We start from the raw sequence: 23,983 nt of genomic DNA, 5'->3' as shown, positions 1-23,983 counted from the left end.
ATTTTAAAGAATAACCATAACAAAGTGTAGGGGAAGATTTAGAAAAACTAGAACACTCATATTTTGTTGATAGGAATAAAACTGTCTAGCCACTTTGAAAAAGATCTGAGCAGTTTCTCAAAATGTTTAAATTATTGTTACCGTAGAATCCAACAACTCCACTCCTGGGTATATATCCAAGCTGAATAAAAACATACAACCAAACAAAAACTTAAACACGAATATTCACAGCAACAATATTCACAGTGGAATCAACTCAAATGAAAAGACATAGAAAATATCCATATTGTGGAATATCATTCAGCAATTTAAAGAAATGATATTCTGATACATGCTACAACATGGATGAATCTTGAAACATTATGCTAAGTCAAAAATGCCAATCACAGAAGACCATATATTATATGAATCCATTTGTATACAATGGCTAGAATAGGTAAATATATGGAGGCACAAAGTAGATTCATGATATGTTAGAACTGGGAGTGTGGGTCTCAATTAAAAGTGACTGCTGTCAGGCAGGGAGAAGGCAATGGCAAGCCACTCCAGTACTCTCGACTGGAAAATCCCATGGATGGAGGAGCCTGGTGAGCTATAGTCCATGGGGTCGCTATGAGTCGGTCGCAACTGAGTAACTTCACTTTCACTCTTCACTTTCAAGCAATGGAGAAGGAAATGGCAACCCACTCCAGTGCTCTTGCCTGGAGAATCCCAGGGATGGGGGAGCCTGGTAGGCTGCTGTCTATGAGGTCGCACAGAGTCGGACACGACTGAAGCGACTTAGCAGCAGCAGCTGTCAGGCAGAAGATTTCTTTTAGGTGTGACAAAAGATTTCTAAAATTAGATTATGATGATGATTGCAAAACTCCACAAATACACTAAAAGCCACTAAATTGTACACTTTTAGCAGGTACACCTTATGGTATATGAACTATATCCCAATAAAACTGCTTTTTAAAAAAATCCCAATATTCTTTTTAATTTTTAGCTATTAAACATCACTTCATGGGAAATAGATGGGGAAACAGTGGAAAGACTGTCAGACTTTATTTTTTGGGGCTCCAAAATCACTGCAGATGGTGATTGCAGCCATAAAATTAAAAGACGCTTACTCCTTGGAAGGAAAGTTCTGACCAATCTAGATAGCATATTCAAAAGCAGAGACATTACTTTGCCAACAAAGGTCTGTCTAGTCAAGGCTATGGTTTTTCCTGTGGTCATGTATGGATGTGAGAGTTGGACTGTGAAGAAAGCTGAGCGCCGAAGAATTGATGCTTTTGAACTGTGGTGTTGGAGAAGACTCTTGAGAGTCCCCTGGACTGCAAGGAGATCCAACCAGTCCATTCTAAAGGAGATCAGCCCTGGGATTTCTTTGGAGGGAATGATGCTGAAGCTGAAACTCCAGTACTTTGGCCACCTCATGCGAAGAGTTGACTCATTGGAAAAGACTCTGATGCTGGGAGGGATTGGGGGCAGGAGGAGAAGGGGACGACAGAGGATGAGATGGCTGGATGGCATCACTGACTCGATGGACGTGAGTCTGAGTGAACTGCGGGAGTTGGTGATGGACAGGGAGGCCTGGCGTACTGCGTGCGGTTCATGGGGTCACAAAGAGTTGGACACGACTGAGCAACTGAACTGAACTGAAAAGAATTGTGAGTCATCACTTTTTTCTGTATTCATTCTTGTTTCTGGGTTCAATTGTCTTCTTCCTGCAATGTATCCTTTAACAGTTCTCTAAGTAAGAATATGCGTGTGCTGTGCTTAGTCCCTCAGTCATGTCTGACTCTGTGACTCCATGGGCTACAGCCCACCAGGTACCTCTTTCCATGGGGATTCTTCAAGTAAGAATACTGGAGTAGGTTGCCATGCCCTCCTCCAGGGATCTTCCCAACCTAGGGGATTGAACCCAGGTCTCCTGCATTGTAGGCAGATTTCTTTACCATATGAGCCACCAGGGAAGCCCAAGAAAGGATATATGTATAATGAATTCTCTTGGAATTTCTTTGCCTGAAAAATGTCTTTATTTTGGCTTCACTCTTGAGTAATGTTTCTTTCAGTACAGAATTCCAGATTGACAAAGTTCTTTTCCTTCATCATTTCACAAATATTCAATTTGTCTTCGGACTTCTAATTATGCTACTGAGAAGTATGCATATTAGAAGTCTATTGGAAGATGCATTATTGGAAGTCTATTGGAAGGTGCATTATTAGGATAATATATATCTGAGTAACAGAGACTCAAAATTCCAAAATTTCAAACAATACAGAAGTTTATGTTCAGCTGTATAAAATCTGGAGGTAAGCATTTCAGGGCTGATACATTATCTCTGTTTCACAAAATCTTCTGGGTGTGATCATGATTCTTATGGCCCATGGTGGCAGCTAGAGCTCTAGGTAACTTATTTGTGTTCCAGGCAGGATGGTGGAGAAAGGATAAATAAGAAAATGAATAAAGGGAGCACAAGAGCCTCATGAAAGTTTCCAGAAATCTACCCCAACAGTTCTGCTTACACTTCACTGACCAGAATTAGTTACATCATCATACTAAGCTTCAAGAGAACCTGAAGAAAGCACTCTATTTGGAGGCACGAAGACATAGGCCCCACTAATAATCAAGGTTCTTTTAATACAAAAGAACTAAACCTATAGTCTCAGACACAGTAGCTTCCAAAAACATCCCAACAGGCCCCAAGTAGACTTTGTAAGTCATACATCGACATATCCACCACAGTTACAGGCCACCCATATTCAAGGGGAGGCGGCATGGGTTTCACATCTCAGTGGGAGGCTTGTCAACATCACACTATAAGAAGAGCATGTGTGATGGTAGATAGAGCTGCAAATATTTTTGGAAAACATGATCTGCCATATGTTTTAAGAATCCAAGTTCAGGCAGAAGTCTCACCCCAACTTCCCAACCTGCACAGACCAAGGCCTTAACTCCCCTCCCCAGGTAGATGTTAAAACACATGTTACTAGATTCCACGGAATTAACAGCACCACCCCCACGGAGCATAGCTGCAGACTCAGCAGGCATGTTTACAGCCTGCTGTACTGATATTAAATTCCTCTTTCATTTCTACCACCTGCAAGGTTCCCTTTCTTTACTGCAAGTTTAACTATTGGTTTAAAGACATTTTTAAAAAATATTTTACTCAGCACTTCTACAAGCTTATAAAAATTAAAGGATTTTTGGGTTTTCTTAGTCCACCTCTTACTGGAATCAGAAACTTTATCCTAATTTTATTCAAAGGACTATACATTGAAAGGGAAGAGGAGGAGATGCTTGGCATACAAAAGCCAACCCATGTCTTCCCTGCCCTCCTCAGGATCACATTGTATACACACACAAAGCTCTGATCAGATATTTCAAGTGGCAAGGGCTTAAATATCTGTTAGTATCTCAGCAGATTGGACCACTATTCCCACTAAAGAAGAAGCAACTGACCTACAAGTAGAAAAAGAAATAAACTGAAAGTAGAGGAGAGATGATGAAGGCAAGGGTGTCAATAGATACCAAAGCAACTAATATAATGGTCATGCTGCTCCACACGAGAGACCGGGAGGAGCGTCTTTTTATTCCTAAAAGAGAAGTGGAAATAAAGGGTAAAGAGTGGAGGAAGGTGGATAGAGGAGGATCAACAGACAGTCAGCTAGCAGCTGCATAGGCAACATGGTCTTTTAAAAAAATCACTGGCTGTGGGATGGATGGAAGAATTGTTGAGAACAGAACTATGACATTAATTGTCTGCATGCAATTGCATATTGTGATCTCTCTTTTCCTCAACTTCAGTTAAGTTCTGCTTTGACCAGGAGCCTCTGGTTACTCGGAAAGAAGAGAGGAAGAAGGGGCTTTGGCCTGCTTCTGGGTCTATGTCAGTGCAGATATGAAAAAGCCAGAGGCATATAGAGGAACACAATCAAGAGAAGTAGGAAATAAGAGTCAGAAGAACAGTCATCCCAGGTATTCATGGGATACTGGGGTCTGCTCTGAACCTCAAAAGGGCATACAACAGTGATCTAAACATATTTACCTAGATCTCAATGGGTTTCCCTGGAAGCTCAGACAGTAAAGAATCTGCTCACAATGCAGGAGACCTGGGTTTGATACCTAAGAAGGGAAGATCCCATGGAGAAGGGAATAGCTACCCACTCCAGTATTTTTGCCTGGAGAATTCCATGGGCAGAGGAGCCTGGCAGGCAACAGTCCATGAGGCTGCAAAGAGTCAGACATGACTAAGCGACTAACACTTCACCTAGACCTCAAAAGATCAAGAACCTCCAGCTAACACCTGTGTTACATATCGTCCACAAGCTCCTAGACAGCTACTTGCAGTACCATCGACCATTCACTGGTGGACCAATGGCTAACATACTGGGGATCAAGTGATATAGTAGACATATTCAAAGACTTGATCAAACACATTCAAAACAAGAAAAGCAGAGTGAGTTTCAATTCCCGCAAACACGTAACAGTCCAGTCCCTCATTTTGACCATAATATCAACCTTTTCTAAGACAAGGTAAGTTATCTTTCTTTTAACATTTACTTTGTACTGGGGTGTAGCCAATTAACAATGTTGTGATGGTTTCAGGTAGACATGAAGGGACTCTGCCAAGGCAAAGGGAGTTTTCCATCACAGGATGGATTCCTTTGGAGTGTTCATGACCCCTTTAACAGGGATGTGATAAAGAGGATGAGTTTTATGGGAGATGGTGAACTTTGGACTGGATCATTTGCAAGTTCTAGTCTAACTTGAAATTTTTCATATCTAAGATAATGGGTTGATATATCTGTTTACTGAATCAAGCACATTTACTTGGCTGATAATGACTATATTTGATGAAAGGGATGGAGAAAGAGGGCAAGTCAGAGCAGTGGGACCCTTGTGGTCAGACAGAGAAATCTTGGATGAACACTAGTGAGGGAATAACTTCCTGTGTTTTGTTTTGTTTTTTTATTTTTCTTTTTTTTTTTTTGATCATGCCTGAAATTTTATTTTTTATATATATAAATTTATTTATTTTAATTGGAGGTTAATTACTTTACAATATTGTATCGGTCTTGCCATATATCAACTTGAATCTGCCACAGGTATACACGTGTTCCCCATCCCGAACCCCCTCCCACCTCCCTCCCTGTACCATCCCTCTGGGTCATCCCAGTGCACCAGCCCCAAGCATCCAGTATCATGCACTGAACCTGGACTGGTGATTCGTTTCATATATGATATTATACATGTTTCAATGCCATTCTCCCTAATCATTCCACCCTCTCCCTCTCCCACAGAGTCCAAAAGACTGTTCTATACATCTGTGTCTCTTTTGCTGTCTCGCATACAGGGTTATCGTTACCATCTTTGTGTTTTGTTTTGATCTTTTTCATTCTTTTTCTTTTTTGGCTGTGTGGGGTCATCATTGCTGGGAGCAGGCTTTCTCTAGTTGCAGTGAACAGGAACTACTCTTCGCTGGGATTCATGCGCTTATGGCAGCAGCTTCTCCTGTTGCAGAGCACAGGCCCAGTAGGTGCAGCATGTGGACTCAGCAGTTGCGATGCACAGGGCCTAGTTGCCCCTCAGCATGTGGGATCTTCCCAGAGCAAGGACTGAACCCTTGTCCCCAACACTGGCAGGCAGATTCTCAACCACAGACCACCAGGGAAGCACCTGTCCCCCACTGCAGTTCTGAAGCACAAATACGTCATGACCAAAACTAGACCATAACGGTACAGGTCACAGTGTGGAGGGTGATTTGAAGCTACAAGAAAGAAGCTAAGGGCCAGCCTAGCAGTTCTTCCAACGACCTTGTTGTGGAAGAGGAAAGGCCAGAGCCAGGTGGGAGATGACCTTAGAAAAGAGAAGATTAGATTCAAGAGGTGATGCAGAGCAGTGCCAGTCACAGGGGTGGATTAGGAGGACTTTTAGATCGTCTTTCCATAATTTCCATCAGTCCCCACAAACTCCACCAGTAAAAATTAAATAATAATATACTATCCTTCGACAAGAACAATTAACATCTGTTGTGTCTTATGTCTGTATGTAATTACATGTTGTTGTTGTTGCTGTTGTTTAGTCGCTAAGTCGTGTCCGACTCTGGGATCCCAAGGACTGCAGCATGCCAGGCCTCCTGGTCCTTCACTATCTCTTGGCTTACTCAAATTCATGCCCATGGAGTCACTGATGCTATCTAGCCATCTCATCCTCTGCCGCCCCCTTCTCCTTTTGGGGCAATTGAAAACTATAAATTGTATTGTTCTATAATACAGAAACTAAATAGAACCAGCATGCTCTGCATGCTGGCTTCTGCCTCTGCCACCTCCACCACAACACAGTCCTTCCAACTACAGCAGTGGTTCTCAATTTTGGTGTGCATCAGAATCACGACTAGAGTTTGTTAAAACACAGACTGCTGAGACCCACCCCAAAAAGTTTCTGATTCGGCAGATCTGGTGAGGGGTTCAAATACTCATATTTTTAACAAGTTCCCTGAGACCCCACTTTGAAGACCACTGAGCTGGATTGCTGCCCTCTTACCCTCTAAAGCTGCCATTGCTGAAGATAACTTTCTGTGGGAGCAACTGAGAAATGAAGATGTTCGGTCTGTGAACACTGTTGAGGTGGGACCTAGCGCTCCACATGGGATCTGAACATTTTGGCAACAGTTACAGTTGTTTAAGACAAGCCAGGAAATCACATCCTCTTCCTACACTGTCCTGGGCCCTTTTTATGGCTGTAGACCATCCACAGAACACACTGCTGACAACACTGAATGCCCAGCCAACAGCCACAGCTCACAACCACTTGTGACAGTTCTCAGCCCTTTCTCCCACCCATTTTATCCTATCCTTGCTCTCATCATCCTGGTTGTGTAACCCATCCACTGTCAACTCAAGCTCCCAATGCCTGCAACAAACCCTCCTCACCATGACCATCAATTTATAAATGATCTCTAAATAGACTCAAGCACTTTATGGGACATTATCTGAATTTGCCCTGGGCTCCACAACGGACATCATCATGTAATAAGTACTAGGCTCATCCAGCACCCAGCCTAGCTGTACACCCCTGTCTGCCCATGCCCATCTCTGCCCAGGAAAGGGGACCATTCACCCAATCAAACACCTAGTACAAAAATACCAGGCGACTTCTCTTTGCTTTATCATCCATCCACAGAAACTACTCCAGTTCCTTTGTAGAATAATCTATTTTCAACACTATCTGGATGATTACCTCCCAAAGCAAGAGAGGCCACATTTGTAGGCATTACTAATTAGGCTCCATTTTCTTATTGAGTTGGACACCACTATTTTCTTTTCAACCATTGCTAATCTCAGGGGAGAAATGATTCTCCCTCAGCTAGGGAAGTAATCAAAACTCCAGAATGGAGCTGCTCAGCTACACAAGCTCTGGGGCCAACCCCTCCCTCCTCACAGTCTCTTCCAATGCCACATGCTCCGTCACCAAAAAGTGCTCTGTCCACTGCACTGGCCTCTGTTCCTGCAGGAGACATGGACACCAAAATCTGGGCTTTTCCTGCCACACTGTGGCCATGTCTGAACACTACACATGGCCTTTACTCCTTGAAAAGTGGTATTGTGTTTGTTTGTTTTTTGTTTTTTTTTTTTGAAGGACTGGAAGTTACCTTCCTTACCTGTTAACCCCCATGCACTCCCCAAGCCTCAAGGATTGCCTGCCTCCTCCAGAAGGGCTCCCCTGAATCTACCCACACCCCCAGTCAGATGAGGTCTCCAGCATCAGGCTCCCATAGCTTCTGTACCAACCTCCAGCATTTCCCTCCACACACTCCATTGGAGCCCCTTACTTCTCCAATTCCCTGATTAGCTCTTTAATGGCAGAGATCTTGCTTTCATCAGAATTTGTGTCCTTAGCATTTAGCACACGGCCAGGCCCATGATGATGCTCAGTAACTATTTGAATGAGTAACTAAATGAATGACCAAGTGAGCAATTAAATGAAGCAATCCCTTTGTCCCCTCCCTTTCTTTACACACTGAGGAAACACTTTCAGGTATCTGGGGAAAACAATGCCTAAATCTGCTATCAATCAATCATTTTCCTCACAGTAAGAATGAACCCTCTGTGTTTCCACTCCCAAGGGGATTTGTATATCAGGTTTTTCCCTTACTTTAGGTGATTCCTGATACAAGTAAGCTGGCGGAAGGGGATGGTGGAGGAAAAGTCTTCCCACCCCAGATGAAACCAACTGTAGTCGAGGTCACAGCTACATGGATCTCTGAAGCCTGCCCTGCGGTAAAGCTTTAGCACCTCCACCATTGAGCTGGAAGAGCCCCCAAGTCTCAGAACCAGCAAACTCTAACCTCTTAGACCAAAGAGGAAGTAATGTGCACTGGGAATAGCCAAGATTTGGAATTGGAAGACCTAGAATTCCAGCGGTGAGCAATTCTCTATCTTTCCTCCCAGCCTTGTTGTTCTCATTTGTAACAATGGAGACACTGCGTGGCTAATGTTAGCCCTGCCTGTCAGAGAGCTTCAAGTGCAGTACTCACCCCAACCATTGCAGAGAGAGGGGTGGTCCCCACACACAGGGGCTCCAGCCCTAGGATAGCTAGCCTCGTGGTGAGAGCCATTCTAAACCATCTGTTGACTCATAGCCAATGTACTTTGGGTTCAAGCAGTGCCTGAAAGTCAGGGTCACTCTCAACTCCTCATTTTCCTGGACACCCTCATCTTTCTGCAGGTTTCTGAGGGGAAGATGATATTCCCTACTTCCTTTGAATCCCACTCCCCACTCCTTCCTGCTCCTTTCCCCCTACTCCCAGGGGGATGACTTCCTTGTTACTCACTGTACCCATTGTTGTTAGACAGATGCTCTGATTATGGTCAGGTTAATCCAAAGCCACTGCTAAGCCTAAAATGATGAGGACAGGGATGGCAAAGGGACTGACAGGATCCAGAGTTTCGGAGGACTCACCTCCTGGCACCCCACCACCTCATGGCACAGCAAGTGTCTCCAGTCTAAGTCTTATAGGAAGTAAGCTTAACCCATGGGTTTTGGAATCAACTTCTTTGAGGAAAGCATGGTGTTCTGGGTGGTGGTATCAGTCACACAGAGAAGAAACCCAAGCACTGGGCTATACTGTGGAAGTGATCCTGGTTCATAACTGGACTAGAGAGAGCCTGCAAGACTGGTAAATGAAATGGCCAAGGTAGGATAGGAAGCCAGCCCTTGGAAAAGCCAGATGTCTTCATGAGTCTATACTCTATTTACCTCCAGTTCTCCTTTAGGATTCCTTACTATAATCATCAGAATTCATCTCCATTACAATAAGGGGAAACCAAGAAAAGTATATAGATTCAACAGGGGCAAAATCTACAAAGAAACGAACATGTTGCAGAGGCATCAGGGATCTGAATGTAAGAACCCCAAAGGGAATGAAAACCTTGGGACTACTAAGGAAGCCAGTGTGCCAGCTTCTTCTCCCCTCTGCAGGTATTTTCTGCTGAACAGGGTCCAGTTTTCACAAGCCTACCTGCCTGTGTTCTTTCTCCTAATTCTGTGCTGGGCCGTGTGGCAGGGCTTTCATGTGTCCTGTGAGGTGTGAACTTTAGAGAATGCTACTGTGCTTCACCTTCCAGTCTCAAAAGGAAAGTCTACTATTCAAACCCTTCCAGTCTTCCCAAACTGAACACTTCAAAAGAGGCCATTTTCAATGTGGTGAAGTGAGGTGAATGACAATCAGACAATGCTACACTGAGGATTTTTTTTTCCTTCCTAAAAGTCACCTATTTTTTTCTCCTCTAGGACTTTCTACAGAAAGATTTAGTAGATAACGTGCTATCTGACTTTTTCCCAGGACATAGGACTGTCAGGAGACTTTTTTTTCTTTTCAGAATTAGCCCAACTTAACTGATTTGCCACTATCTACTTTTTTCCTGTATCAATATTATTTTTCCTCATCTCTTCACTCAGCTCCTTACAAATAAGCTTTCAAGTGACACACCATCCCTCCAACCCAGTGTCACAATTTAGAAAATGTGGAAGCCATTTACAAAAGGAGGAACCCTCTTCTCTCTGTGAAGGGCCTAACTGCTGCAGGTTTCATTCTGGCCTCATGGTTAAAGGGCTCCATCCCCTTCCTAACCTCGTGAGGAGCATCAGAAGAGCAGGAACTCCCGAGGGATGCAGTCTGCACTGCGTGGTCACATTACTGCTCCAGCTTATTCATTTGCCGACTACTGCTCAGGAGATGCAGAAATAAAGGGACTAAAAGCATATTCATCACCCTCACTGAGCTGTGGGATGACATACTTACTTTGGAAATAATGATTCCAAGTAGGAGAGCAGTGAAAAACAGGGCCTGTGAGAAGCAACTTTTATTACACAGTTTCTAAAATGTGAGCACTTAATGCTCTTTCATTACCATATATTATTACAGTTCTATAAAAATCATTTTTAGGAATCAATCCCAAATTTTTGAAGCTCCCCACCCCCTGCCACAAAAGAGCTAGAAGGCAGAGTTTAGAAGAAGTCCTAACAAAAGATAAACGATACTTTTGCACCTCTAGGTTTTAAGACTTACTATGGTAGAATCCACACTCAAGACTGGGTCAACCTTTGTGAACAATGCTGTAACTCAGAATCTGTGTAACCCCTCTCAAAGCATCATTTCAAAAGATGGCAACTTTTTTATAAAGGAGAGAAGGTAGGTATGAATTTCCTATTTTTCAGATGGGAAAGCTAAGGCACAGGAAGTATCAGTTAAATTACTTTAAGTGAAAGCCAGCAAGCAGTGATCGTGCTGGAACAAAAATCCATCTATTCTGATTCACAGTTCTGCTATTTCTCCACTGGATGCTCCACCCATTTGGGGAGCATCTCCCTTCAACCCCACTCAATCTCCCTTGGTATTTCCACTCCAAGGAATCTGGGTTTTCATCCAAGGGAATGCATTAGCTTGCTGTGTAATTTGCTGATCACTCTGGCACAGAAAACACCAAGAGGCTTTTGACTCTTGCTCATCCATTGGGATCAAGAGCTGGAGATAGGAGTCAAGTGAAATTCATGGGGAGCTCCCAGGCCCTTACAAATATTCCAGTGCCAAAGGAGAAGCAGTCATGGATTGCATCTGAGTTTCAAAATGTCAATGAACTGAGGCAAAGCCAGTAGAGCAAGGCCTTGAGTCCACATTGGGAGGTGATGATGCTTCTACACTTCTATGGACCTGGACAGCTACAAGCACTTCACAGACTCTTCTGTACTCATTCTTCAGAAATGAGTCTCACCCCACGGCAGGACACTCAGGGGATCCTCCAGTGCAGTGCTTCTCAAATTCAAACGTGCACAGGAATCTGGGGATTTGCTGAAATATAGGTTCTGATTCAGGAGGTCTAGGGGAGCCTTGGACCCTGTATTTCTGAAAAAGTCATCAGATGATGTCAGTTCTGCTGCTCCCAGGACCACACTTAGCATAGCAAAGGCCTAGAGCACAATTTGATAAGCCGCAATTCCAAAGATTGAAAAGGCAATAGCAATGAATAACTCACTGGTGATAGGGCTCAAGTGGAGTATCAGCCCACTGAATATACCTCCTATATTACTCTTTTATGGGCAGTGTTTCCCTGACACCTGGCAGGGTGAACCACACAGGCAAAAAGCCACTGAAGGAGCCCAGGAGAGGAATGAAGCAAGATTTACTCACGGGAGAAGCGGGCAAGTGGCCTGGCAGTCTTATCTCCGGCTTCATTTGCAACTGGAAAAAAAAAAAAAAACAGAAGATGCAGTTAAGTACAAGGCATGTGCGTCTACAGAAAATGCCAACCTACAGCTAATCCTCAGGATGATTCACTATTAAGCTGTGTTTGAAAGTCATTGTAAGAGGATAAAAGCAACTTCACTCCCTCTCTATATTTCCAGTGCCGCTCTCACTGCCTAAATGAAGCCAAATGTCTTCATCATTTTGATTAAAACAGTGAATTAAGCTGGCAACCTAAACAGTACCTAGTTTACTGGGCTTAGGGGAGTTAACTGGCCTGCAGGCAGAGTAAGAGGTGTGCACGCCTGGCTTCCAAGCCAGTGCACATCCTTCTGCTTCAGGCTGCCTCTCAGTGGGATGTCCTTCAACACACAAATGCACCCCAACTACCTGACATCAGTCTGATTTTCCTGATCCATGGGGCAAATTAAGGCAAGGATTTCAGAAAAAAACAGTAAGGTTGGTTTTTGTTAAGAAGGATATTTAAATTTAGAAGCTAACAAATAAGAGGATCGAGAAAATTGTTCAGAAAGCTTCTCTAGAAGCTTTACTATCCCCTATACTGATGAACCGGAGAAGGCAATGGCACCCCACTCCAGTACTCTTGCCTGGAAAATCCCATGGATGGCAGAGCCTGGTAGGCTGCAGAGCTCTTAGCCTGGGGTCGCTAAGAGTCCGACAGGACTGAGCAGCTTCCCTTTCACTTTTCACTTTGACGCATTGGAGAAGGAAATGGCAACCCATTCCAGTGTTCTTGCTTGGAGAATCCCAGGGACGGGGGAGCCTGGCGGGCTGCCGTCTATGGGGTCACACAGAGTCAGACACGACTGAAGCGACTTAGCGCAGCATACTGATGAACAAGCTTCCCAGGTGGTACTAGTGGTAAAGAATTCACCTGCCAATGCAGGAAATGCAGGAGACACAGGTTCAATCCCTGGGTCAGGAAGATCCCTTGGAGGAAGGCATGGCAATCTTTATCCCATGGACAGAGGAGCCTGGCAGGCTACAGTACATAGGATCGCAAAGAGTTGGACATGACTGAAGCAACTTAGCATGGACACATACTGATGAACACCATCGTCACGAATAAAAAAAGGTTAAACTGAAACACAAGTTTCATTCACTTTAAATATCACTTTCAATGCCCATAAAGACTATAACCCTGGGTGTTTTGTAAGTATGTATGATCAACTTGAATGAACACCCAAAGCAATCAAATGGAAAAAACTTGTTCAATATGTTTAGGAAAGAACATCCAATACATAGGCAGAATAAAGGAAATTGCTAATGTAATCATTAAAATCATTCTCATCTATGAGAATTTGCAGTGCAGGATGCAAGAAATAGCTACTTCACAAATGTATTACATCATTTTGCAAAGAATGGAAGGAGTCAAAAAATTCCTTTCACCCTTTCAAAAAGGTGAAATTTTTTTTAATTTACCATAATTTATTAAATTAATGGATTCGATTTCAGCTACTTTATATTTCTGTCATTTCCATGGACCATTGTCTCCACTCTGTATATATTATAAACAAGACATTGTACAAAATGACCAGCAGGGGGAGGTGACATTGCATCCTGCTTCCACTATCTCACACTCTAGCATTTTGAAAAGAAATAGAGAGACAAACGGAGACAGAAAGAAAGAAAGGGAGGGCAAGAGAAAGTAGTAAGACCTAGTTAGCTATAGACATGAGTTTCCCCAGCTTGAGTTCAAATCACTTCCTCTTTGGACACTATAGATCTCTAAAGAAAGAGAGCAAGGTTATACTCCAACATATTTGCTGCAGAAAGTGATGGGCCACTTTTAAAGTAGGATCATGAAGACCACTGCCATCATTGAGAACACCGGCCACCATTACAACATTCAGCTTAGAGAGCACATGTCTTCCCCGAGGGACAGAGAAGGAGTAGGCACACACCATCACAATTTCACAGGCATCGCTGGCTGCATCCTCACCCCCAGGCTTTTCCTCCCCTCCCTGCCACCCTATCCAAGAGTGGGAATTGCTGACCCAGATCCAAGTCACGCTAGGAGAGGCAGGAAATAAGATCTAGGCCAGTGACATGCCAGGAGAGTTGTCTTCACCCAGAAGAAATCTGAACCCTGCTCCCAGCATTACTTTCTTAAATGCAGACCCAATACCACAAGGTCTCTATGATGCCCCAACACCTGCAAGATACAACCAGGTCTACCTGGCCAAGTACTGAACAGCTGGCCCCTCCTATTCTCAGCTCACTGTACCTCCCAGTACTGCCTTCAGAACCCAGCCACAGGCTATACGTGGACAAATTTCAAACACTCTCTGTCCTCTTTGCTACAGCTCCTTTGCCCCTCCTCCCAGACAGCCCTCCCCACTGCTTCCCTCCCGTTCATCTTTTAAGATTCAACCGGAGCCATTCATTTCTTCATGTTAAAGTCTTTATTTAATTTGTTACAATATTGTTTTGTGTTTTTGGCTTTTCAGCCCAGAGGCATATGGAATCTTAGCTGCTGACCAGGGATTGAACTTATATCCTGACTCCCTACATTGGAAGGCAAAGTCTTAAACCACTGGACTGCCAGGGAAGTCCCAGAGCCATTCATTTCTGAAAAGTTCCCCTGACTCCCAGCACAGCTTCTGCCTTCCATAGACCTCTGCCCCTGCCTCACTACCCTCCCAGGCCAGTGGTTCTCACACTTCAGCAGACACTAGAACCACCAGGAAGGTCTGTTGAAACAGATAGCAGGGTTGGTTAAAATGCAGATTCTGACTCAGCTGACCTGGAATAGGGCCCAAGAATTTGCATTTCTAACAAGTTTCCAGGTGATATGGAGAACACTCTTCTGGGGACCATATTTTGAGAACTGCTCTAAACTATAAATTACTTTAGTGAAGACAAGGATGATCACTTTTCATCTTTGTGTTTCCAATCGTTCAGTGACTGGCATGCAGAATACTGCGTTCAGTCAATGTTTTTAGAACTGAATGAAGTAGTTCATTGATAACTGAAATTGATACCAAGTGCCACGCATGGCTCAGTAGATGGAGCCCTCAGTGCCAGAGGGCTATAAAAAGCCCCAGATGTGTTTTGCTTGGCCCCTAAAACGTATTTAATTTTTAAACAATTTATTGTCTGCATTTAAAAATCAAGAGGTTTCTAACATAAATGCAGGTTATCGGCTTCTCTCAGGAACTGAAAACTGTCCAGACTTACTGGCCAGCCACGGATTGCCACTGAGATGCCTCCTATGGGCAGGTCCAGCTCCTGCATGTTTGGGAGGCACCTTTTTGCTGACTGGCATTTGGGCTTTCTATACTCGACATTAGTCCAGAAGGCAAGTGAAAACAGGACCTCTTAAAGGGCTTAAAAATCTACAGGGCAGCAATGGATATGCAGCCATAGAGAACAAACTTTAGGACACAGTGGGGGAGGGCAAACGTGGGGTGATTTGAGTAGTAGCACTGAAATATATACATTACCATATGTAACATAGATAACCAGTGGAAATTTGCTGTATGAAATTTTGGAACCCAAAGCTGATGTTCTGTGACAACCTAGAGGGGTGGGGTGGGAAGGGAGGTGGGAAGAGGTTTAAGAGGGCGGGGACATATGTATACCTATGACTGATTCATGCTGATGTATGGCAGAAACTATCAGAGTATTGCAAAGTAATTATCCTCCAATTAAAAACAAATTTTTTTTAAAAATGAAACTAAGACTCAACCAAGACCAACACAACAATGAGTGGTTGTGGCCAAGCTTGCTAAGCCCCTCTGTTTCCAGCCCACAAACCGATCCAAGACATTCAACAGCCCTCCAGCACAATGCTGGCCAGCTCAGACACACAAGGGGGCCTTCCTACACTGTTGTTTGCTTTCTATTTCAAAAAAAATCCAGCAAGCTTCAATAATGAAGTAGATGTTCCATTTATCAGATGCAATTAAAGTTTGAATTTGGCAAGAGCTCATAAAAACGATTATGAGATTTAAGGGAAGTTCTTATGTAGATTTACCAAAAGTCATGCTGGGTATAACACACAGACCAGTATGTATCATTAATGCCACTGATGTCGAATTGTATGTCTAGGCTGCGTGTATATTCAGCCACAGAGAAACAGAAAGGAGGTGTACCAGGTATATTAACAGTTATTTCTTCCATGTGCTGGCGTTTGGGGAGATTATCAGCCGTTTTTATGCTTTGCTACTTAAACCCAACAGTTGGATAAGCACACGCCATACTTACAATCAGAAAAAAATGTTTTTATTAAAGGGGTATAAAACAATTAACTACTATATATGATTTGGGTCATTATATATGTATGTATATTTACATATATTTGTATATATTATATATGTATGTATATGAAATGTATTTCAGATACATGTCAGAGCAGTCTTGGATCACAAATCAGGGACTTTCCATCTTTGGAGTCCCATGGGACTCCCTGTAAGACTCAAGAAATGAATCACCCTCCCACCCCCTCCAGGGGGCTCCACACTTTCTAAGTCAGTGGTTTGCAGCCCTGGTCGCATGTCAGAATCACTAGAGAACTTTTTAAAAACCCTGATGCCCAGATTCAGTGGGTGGGATCAGAGGGTGGGCCTCAGTGGGTGGGACTCAAGCCTCCATGCTTTCCCAGTTCCCAGATGATTCCAATGAGTAGCTGAGGCTGAGAAGCACTAATAAATGGTGTAACTTCAGACACCTTTATCAAAACAACATTCAGGGAGGGAGGTGTGGCTCAGCTTCCTTCAAAAATAATTACCCCTATTCAGTTCGTCTTTGCAGAATGCTATTGTTTTGTCATAATAATCCTGAAAGAGACATGCCTCTGCTTTAAAAAAAAAATTCAACAGTTAAGACTGCAAACATAGCTATGGAGATCAATTAGTAGGCAACTCATCACACTGTGAAGGGTTCTTTATAAAAGGATACACCGCACATCACCCCTAACCTCCAATAGATGTGCACTGAGTGCCCCCGGGAGCTCAGCACTAGGCTGGACCCTGGGAGGATGACCACAGTTGATTTCACTCAACTTTGACACATAAGCAAGTTAGGGAGGTAAACCATGCCTCTCAATCGGGGTTTATCCAGGTGTATTCAGCTAGGGAACTGACTTGATGACAGTGATGATGGTGGAGGTGGTGCTACGATACAGATGCCGTGTCCCATCCCAAACCCACTCAACTAGAGTCTTGCAAGGGAAGACAAGATTCTAGAACTTAAACAACTGCCTCAAAAGCTATTTAATGTTTGAGAAGCAGCATTCTAAATGAAGTGTGTCCCTGGTATGTTTGCTTTATGTTTCTGCACCCCCACCCCCAACTAGAAAACTGGCCAGAAACAAATCTTAAAGTAAGGATTCTCCAAGGAGACCAGCTTTGAGGGTGAGAGGGGCAGGTGAGACAGCACCGTGAGAAAGATATTTCAGAGCAATGAGCAGCCCAATCCCAGCTGAGCCACTAACATTTCAGGCCATCAGAATGCGGGGGAGGTGGGGAGGGAGGGTGGTCCAAACAGGCACGGTGGTGGCATGGGCAGGTGTGCACTGCTTTGTAACCAAAACGAGCACCCAAAACACGGCCATTCTTGTTTTGAAAACCTGGCACCTGGCACCCAGAGCATAAATGCAGCTGGGGTGCTGGGTGCCAGGGCAAACACACAATGAGAGAGCAGCTCCACAGAAGAGCCTTGCTTCCTGCAAGGAAATCCACCCAACATGCTGACTGGCTGCTGCTCAGCCATGAGCTCTGGGGCTCATCAGGAATCCTCTCCAGGTGAGGTCCTTTGGGAAGTCTTCAGGCTAGAAAACCATGCATAAGAGACTTCAGAGAAGAGAGTGTTAGAATGAGGTTCCAGGCCCCCTCCTAGTTTCTGCAGAAGGTACAGCTTGGAATTGCTTACAGATGCTTGGCTTCATCTTACCTTGCCTTCTACTTGTAAAGACCTAAGCAAGGAAAACTGGATGGAACACTGGGGAGAAAGAGACTTGGTCCAAGGTCACTAACTCTCTTTTTTAGCTGTCATCTTCTAATTAAGGTATTCCACGACCACCTTATTAAGATCACAGCTCCCAACTTCCCTTCCTTCTCTGCTTCATCCCCTTTCCCCACACAACCCCTCCTGGAAGCACTTCTCACCTTCTTACATGCTCTGTTCTCTATTCACTGGGTTTACTGCATTTTCCTCCCACCACATTGTAATTCCCCACACAAGCACAGATCCTCTGCCAATGAAAACAAAAACAAAAACAAGAACTACCATATCTCTAGTGCCTAAATGCCTGACACACAATATTTGAGTCAATGATCAGCCTCCTACCATGCAGACTGCACTAGAGGCCAAGAATTGGAAGCAGACCAGAAGGACACGAACATCTACCAAACATTTAAGTGTTCTATAAGTATCTGTCCTTCAGGAATACTTATCAAGCATTGACTAAATCACAGATAAAGCCCTGAACAGCCTGTCATGGTCCCTTACACACTGAGTAAGACTGTCATTCCCATTTGATAGACAGGACGCAGGAACTCAGAAAGGTCAGGAAACTTTTCCAAGACCACAAATTTGTGTGTCCGAATTCCAAACCAAGGTATGCCTGGCTCAGAAGCCCAGGGCCTTTCCCTTTAGCCTCTCTGCCTTCCAAGAAATGTAAGCAGATAAGATCTGTGCTCCAGAGAGGGCTACCCCTAGAGAAAAGTCAGGCAAAAGTCTGACCCTGTACCTCATGCCCCAGGGAGAGCCATGCAGCAGCCTACAGGGAAGGGGGATGTCACCTGCCTGGGATCTCATCCCTGGCACAAGACCAGGAGACTGTCAGTAGAGAGGGGCCCTTTTGTGAGATGGGCAGTCCCGGGGCCAGAACTCACAATAGCAGGATCCAGAAGAGGAAGAACCTAGTTATAAAAAGAAGAGTTTCATTGCCACATTCATGCAAGAACGCCAGCTAGCCAGTGTCTCCATAACCTGATCAAAACTTTCCTACTTAGAAAACAGTAACAGGGGACTAGAAATAAGAACCAAATTCATCTTAGCATGAAAACAGTACAGCTCATAAAAACAGCTCCTAGGAGGCAAGACTTGATTCTCTTCAAGAGAAGAAACTGACATTCCAAGAGATCGAGTGGTTTGTCCGAGATCAGACTTAAGTCCAGACATCAGAACTGGAAATGTCATCCAATTCTTCCACCTCCAATTCCAGCATTCTTGGAGAAGGGAATGTACTCCACCTCTTTAGCTCCCTCGGAGTCATTTGTCAGGAGTAAAAGTAAAGGCTTTCATTTCCTTTGCCCTCCTTGGGTTTGATGGATATTGATGCTTGCCAACCCCAGGATACATTTTAAATAAAAACATATACAACTCTGATTGGCAACGGCTGAGCAGAGTACAGTGTTAGAAAGACTTCTGATGCTGAGTCTGAGTGTAGCCAGATATGTCTGTAACACATTACCAAGCCTGTCGTGGGCGGGACAGGAGACTGAAGGGGGCAGGAAGGATGAGTGTGCAGGGAAATCTCTGCCAGGTTCTGCGTGCTCAGTCCCTCAGTCGCGTCCAATTCTTGATGCAGCCCACTTGTCCCTCTGTCCACGGGATTTTCCCAGCAAGAAAAATGGAGTGGTATGCCATTTCCTTCTCCAGGGGTTCTTTGCCAGGTTGGATAGGCCATAAAAGAATTAGCCAAAAAGTGGATAATTCAAAAAGATCACTGAATTAAATACTTCTATAAAATATATTGTCCAATTTGCTTAAAATGAGAGCTGCTGTATAACTAAGGAACACACTAAGCGCTACTCTTTCATCACCTAATTTTATCCTCATGGCAACTCTGTGAGGCCACCACGTGATTTCCCTATTTTCCAGATGCAGAAACTGAGTCTTTGAGAACGTGAGAAAATTCCTTGTGATGAAACAACTACAGCAGACCTGGAAATGGAATCCAACACATTATTCCAGAGCCAGTGCTCTTAACTCATGTGCTGCCCATCACACTTTTAACATCCGAGTATCAGTACTGTTTGATGAGCCTTTTGCCAAGAAACCCAGACCTGGCAGGAGAACTCCTCGTCTTGCCTCCACTTAGCCTCAGGTCAGAAGCGCCGCAGAGGAAGGCTCTCTGTTCTCCAGTTCTGTAAACAGAACCAAGCTCTGCAATCCAGCTGGACATGTGCCCTAGTGACAAAAAAGGTATCACCACCCCCCTCAGCCTGCTCCCTTCTCCACTTCTTTATTCAGAAATGCTTGGCACTGCCTCATTATACCTTTGGGGCCAATTTGGCTGTCAAATGGACTCTGAATCAAGCTCTAACACAAAAGAAAATAAAACCAATTTGTAGTGATGACTCATCAGGGTTGATGATGTGAGTGGCAGAGATGGTGTACCTTACAGACCCTTCTCTCCTGGAGTAATGGGCAAATCCTTGCAGAAGGCAAGGCTTGTGGGCCAGAGGTCAAATTGGCTCACTAGCTCACTCAGCCCAGAGTGTGAGGAAACACACACACACAGAGAATCAAGGAAGCCCTTGCCCACCGAGAAGATACCTTGGGAAACAGACTGTCTCTACTTTTTCAAAAATTAATTTGAAGGAATTGGGTCATATGAAAAGGCTCACGTAATATATTTCTTTCTTCCCTAGTGCTGATTTTGTACACTTATGTATCTATATTCAATGTCATTCTACAAATTATATTTCATTTCTATTTTGCTCTGTACACCCATCCTTTATGGAACAAACTAGGATATTAATAGAGGTGAAATTTTTCTTTTCAATCACGTCCTGGCTCCCTTTCCTGGCCTCTCTTTCCAAGTTGCCAGGTTTCAGACTAACTTTACATGGCTTCCAGTTACTCAAACAATCTACTAACCTCCACTGAGCACTCCCAGAGTCCTCCCTGCCACTCCCTGCCTCCACATGTCTTGCTGGACTCAATGATAAATACAACTGGTCCTTGAGTAGTCCCCTGAGACCAGAAGCCTGGCACTGAGCTTCCTGACACAGATTATTAGAGTCATTGCAGTATGAATGTATCATGGTATTGGTATTTCTGCAAAAACCACCTGGCCAAGCTACCAGGTCCTGACCTCAGGAAACCTGAGGTCAAGCTGGGAAAACATAATATTAATATACAACATGATCTAAACTCTGTGCTCAGTCACTCAGTTGTGTCCAACTCTTTGCAACCCTATGGACTGTAGCCCTCCAGGCTCCTCTGTTCATGGGATTCTCCAGGCAAGAATATTGGAGCGGGTTGCCATTTCTTCCTCCAGGGGATCTTCCAATGCAGGGATCCAGCCCAAGTCTCCCAAGTCTCCTGCATTGGCAGGTGGATTCTTTACCACTAGCACCACCTAGGAAGCCTGACCTAAACTCTGCTGAATGTCAAATGAAGAGTCCTTGTTTACAGAAGGGAGAGGCTGGGGTGGCCTGGAATAAGGAGTACAGAGGCTTCTAGGAGACCTGGGACAGGTGAGAGCCAGGGAGGTGGAAAGGATGATAGGAGAGGGAAGAAATATTGTGCATTCTAGGACCAGGGGGCAGACTGAGACTGACCAACTATATCCCAAATCTCTCCCTTTCTCAAGCAAGAAATGCTTTTTATTGAGGGAGGCAGTAGTAAAAAGTAGAGAAAGATGCTCTTTCCTATCTTGATAAATTATAAAATGCCTCTCACTGCAACTCGGCCTTCTCTCCCATTCTCCTCTACAAACATGTTGCATCTGCAGATAGACATGTGAATTTATCCAAGAGCAGATATGTCTGCATATTCAGGTGCCAGGTATACAGGTCCAGGGTCAGCAGTCACTCCAAAGCCCTCCACCCAAAGTGGGCCAGATTGCTTCCTGACAGTGACAGCCTGTGGGCTCTGCTTGGCCCTCCTGGATGATGCCCTGGTGACCACCACAGACCTCAGGCCACAGGCCTCAGGCACACAACAGGGGTGACACCTGAGTGACCAAAGCAGTACCCACACAGGGCCCCCCTACTATTCTGGCCTCATTAAAATGCCCCCTAATTGAGCAAACCAGGCCCAGAACAACCACAAGCAGTTAAGGAGATCAATAGTGAACAAGATTGAAATCCAACATCAAGCCAGCTGTTCAAACTCTTAACTAATTAAGCTCAATTCAAATAAGGAAAAGGAGATGAATACAGAGAAGAAGGAAAACACTACAGTGTATTAAGCCCTATTTCATGCCAGGCTGGCAAGAACTTTACACCAATACCTTTTTTTGGACTCATAATTTTTATTAAACGTTCACACCATCTCATGAGGTAAGTATTATGATTCCTATTTTCAGATAAGGAAACTGAGGCTTAGGAAAGTTAGTAACTTGCCCCAATCAGGTCTGATAAGCTGAAACTGAACCTCGTTCTGTGAGCTCTTTTTTTTCAACAGTTCACAGGACTGAAACTGGTCCCATTCCACACATCCTGCTGAGACTTCCTGTCATGTCCCAAACAGGGCCTGTCCAGCTCATGCCTGGACTGTGCCTAGGAATGGGAGCTCAGCCCCTGGAGATAGGCCCCTTCACCTCTAATTAGTTCTGCAACCTCCAGTTCAGTTCAGTCGCTCAGTCGTGTCCGACTCTTGGCGATCCCATGAATTGCAGCACGCCAGGCCTCCCTGTCCATCATCAACTCCTGGAGTTCACCCAAACCCTTGTCCATCTAATCGGTGATGCCATCCAGTCACCTCATCCTCTGTCGTATCCTTCTCCTCCTGTCCCCAGTCCCTCCCAGCATCAGAGTCTTTTCCAATGAGTCAACTCTTCGCATGAGGTGGCCAAAGTACTGGAGTTTCAGCTTTAGCATCATTCCTTCCAAAAAACACCCAGCAGTGATCTCCTTTAGAATGGACTGGTTGGATCTCCTTGCAGTCCAAGGGACTCTCAAGAGTCTTCTCCAACACCACACACAGTTCAAAAGCATCAATACTTCGGGGCTCAGCCTTCTTCACAGTCCAACTCTCACATCCATACACGACCACTGGAAAAAATCATAGCCTTGACTAGACAGACTTTGTTGGCAAAGTAATGTCTCTGCTTTTGAATATGCTATCTAGGTTGGTCATAACTTTCCCTCCAAGGAGTAAGCGTCTTTTAATTTCATGGCTGCAATCACCATCTGCAGTGATTTTGGAGCCCAAGAAAATAAAGTCTGACAGTCTTTCCACTGTTTCCCCATCTATTTGCCATGAAGTGATGGGACCAGATGCCATGATCTTAGTTTTCTGAATGTTGAGCTTTTTCATGATGATGGAATCATTCTGAAGGTCTTCCTTCTGCCCTCACAAGAACAGGCCTGATTTCTATTCCTTCTCAGGGTTTTCCAACATTTGATGACAACGATCATGGCCTCGGCCCTGTGAGCCCTCTTTTCTCCTGATGGACAAGCCCCATTCCCCCCTCATTTGACAAAAATATCCCAAGGCCTTGACCCCCAAAAGTAAAGTCACTTAAATAATTGACAAAAGAAAAGACAGCCTCGGCAACCCGCTGGTGAACATGCATTCCACAGTGATCTCCAGGCGAAGCCCGATCTCCACCTTCTCAGACAAGGTTCTCCTCTCGCTTGGCTCTCAGGAGACACACAGGGCACCTGGGAAACTTCTCATTGTACATTCAGGAGCCATGCAAAGAGGCTGAATTTTACAGCAGGCTGCAATCTGAAGCAGTGTTTCTCAGACTTCCCCGTGCACAAAAACCCTTGGTGGATCTTGTGAAACTGCAGCTTCTGTTTCGGTCGGTTTGGGGTGGGGCCCGGGATTCTGCATTGCAAACAGGTTCCCAGGTGGTGCCAATGGGCTGGTCTAGAAGCCACACTCTGAGCAGCGAGCTGTTAAAGAACATAACCCTCCTAAAAAGGAACAGCTAAGCACACTTTCTGAGAGCTCACTGGAAAGACCCTGTGTGGTTTAAAAGTGCACACTGTTGAACTCAGTGTCCAGTCCCCTTGGTTTCTTTCAGTCATGCTGTTAAAAAGAACAGCTACCAGTATGACTCTGAAACCCACTTGAGGACAGAGACCAAGAGGGTGTGCATGTGAGAAGTAGGGTCCAAGCAGAGAGGGTGAGTTTCTCTCTGCTTGGACCACAGGTATTAAATAGAACAGATGACCTAGAAAGTATTAAATAGAACTAGCGGGCATCTGAGTTCCTTGCCCAAAGGAATGATGTCTTGTGCTAGTTTTTTTTCTTCTGGTTATCTTTTTTTTTTACATTTAAGATTATGTATTTATTTACTTATTATTGAAGTGTAG

At 44.3% G+C, this 23,983-nt stretch overlaps 1 protein-coding gene across 4 annotated transcripts in view; it reads right to left on the bottom strand.

The window, feature by feature from the left end:
• The window catches only part of PDE1C (phosphodiesterase 1C), a 541,449-nt gene that overhangs the window by 444,366 nt on the left and 73,100 nt on the right, over window positions 1-23,983 (bottom strand). For all 4 annotated transcript variants that reach the window (XM_061414179.1, XM_061414180.1, XM_061414182.1 and 1 more), the window contains exon 2: window positions 11,682-11,732. In XM_061414179.1, coding sequence (XP_061270163.1) covers window positions 11,682-11,732 — 51 coding nt within the window. The remainder of the gene's footprint in view (window positions 1-11,681; window positions 11,733-23,983) is intronic.

This window comes from Bos javanicus, chromosome 4, assembly GCF_032452875.1.
Source record: "Bos javanicus breed banteng chromosome 4, ARS-OSU_banteng_1.0, whole genome shotgun sequence".
In the NCBI taxonomy this organism is placed as follows: Eukaryota; Metazoa; Chordata; class Mammalia; order Artiodactyla; family Bovidae; genus Bos; species Bos javanicus.
The sequence above is the reverse complement of the archived record's forward strand: the minus strand, read 5'-3'. Positions and strand labels throughout refer to the sequence as shown.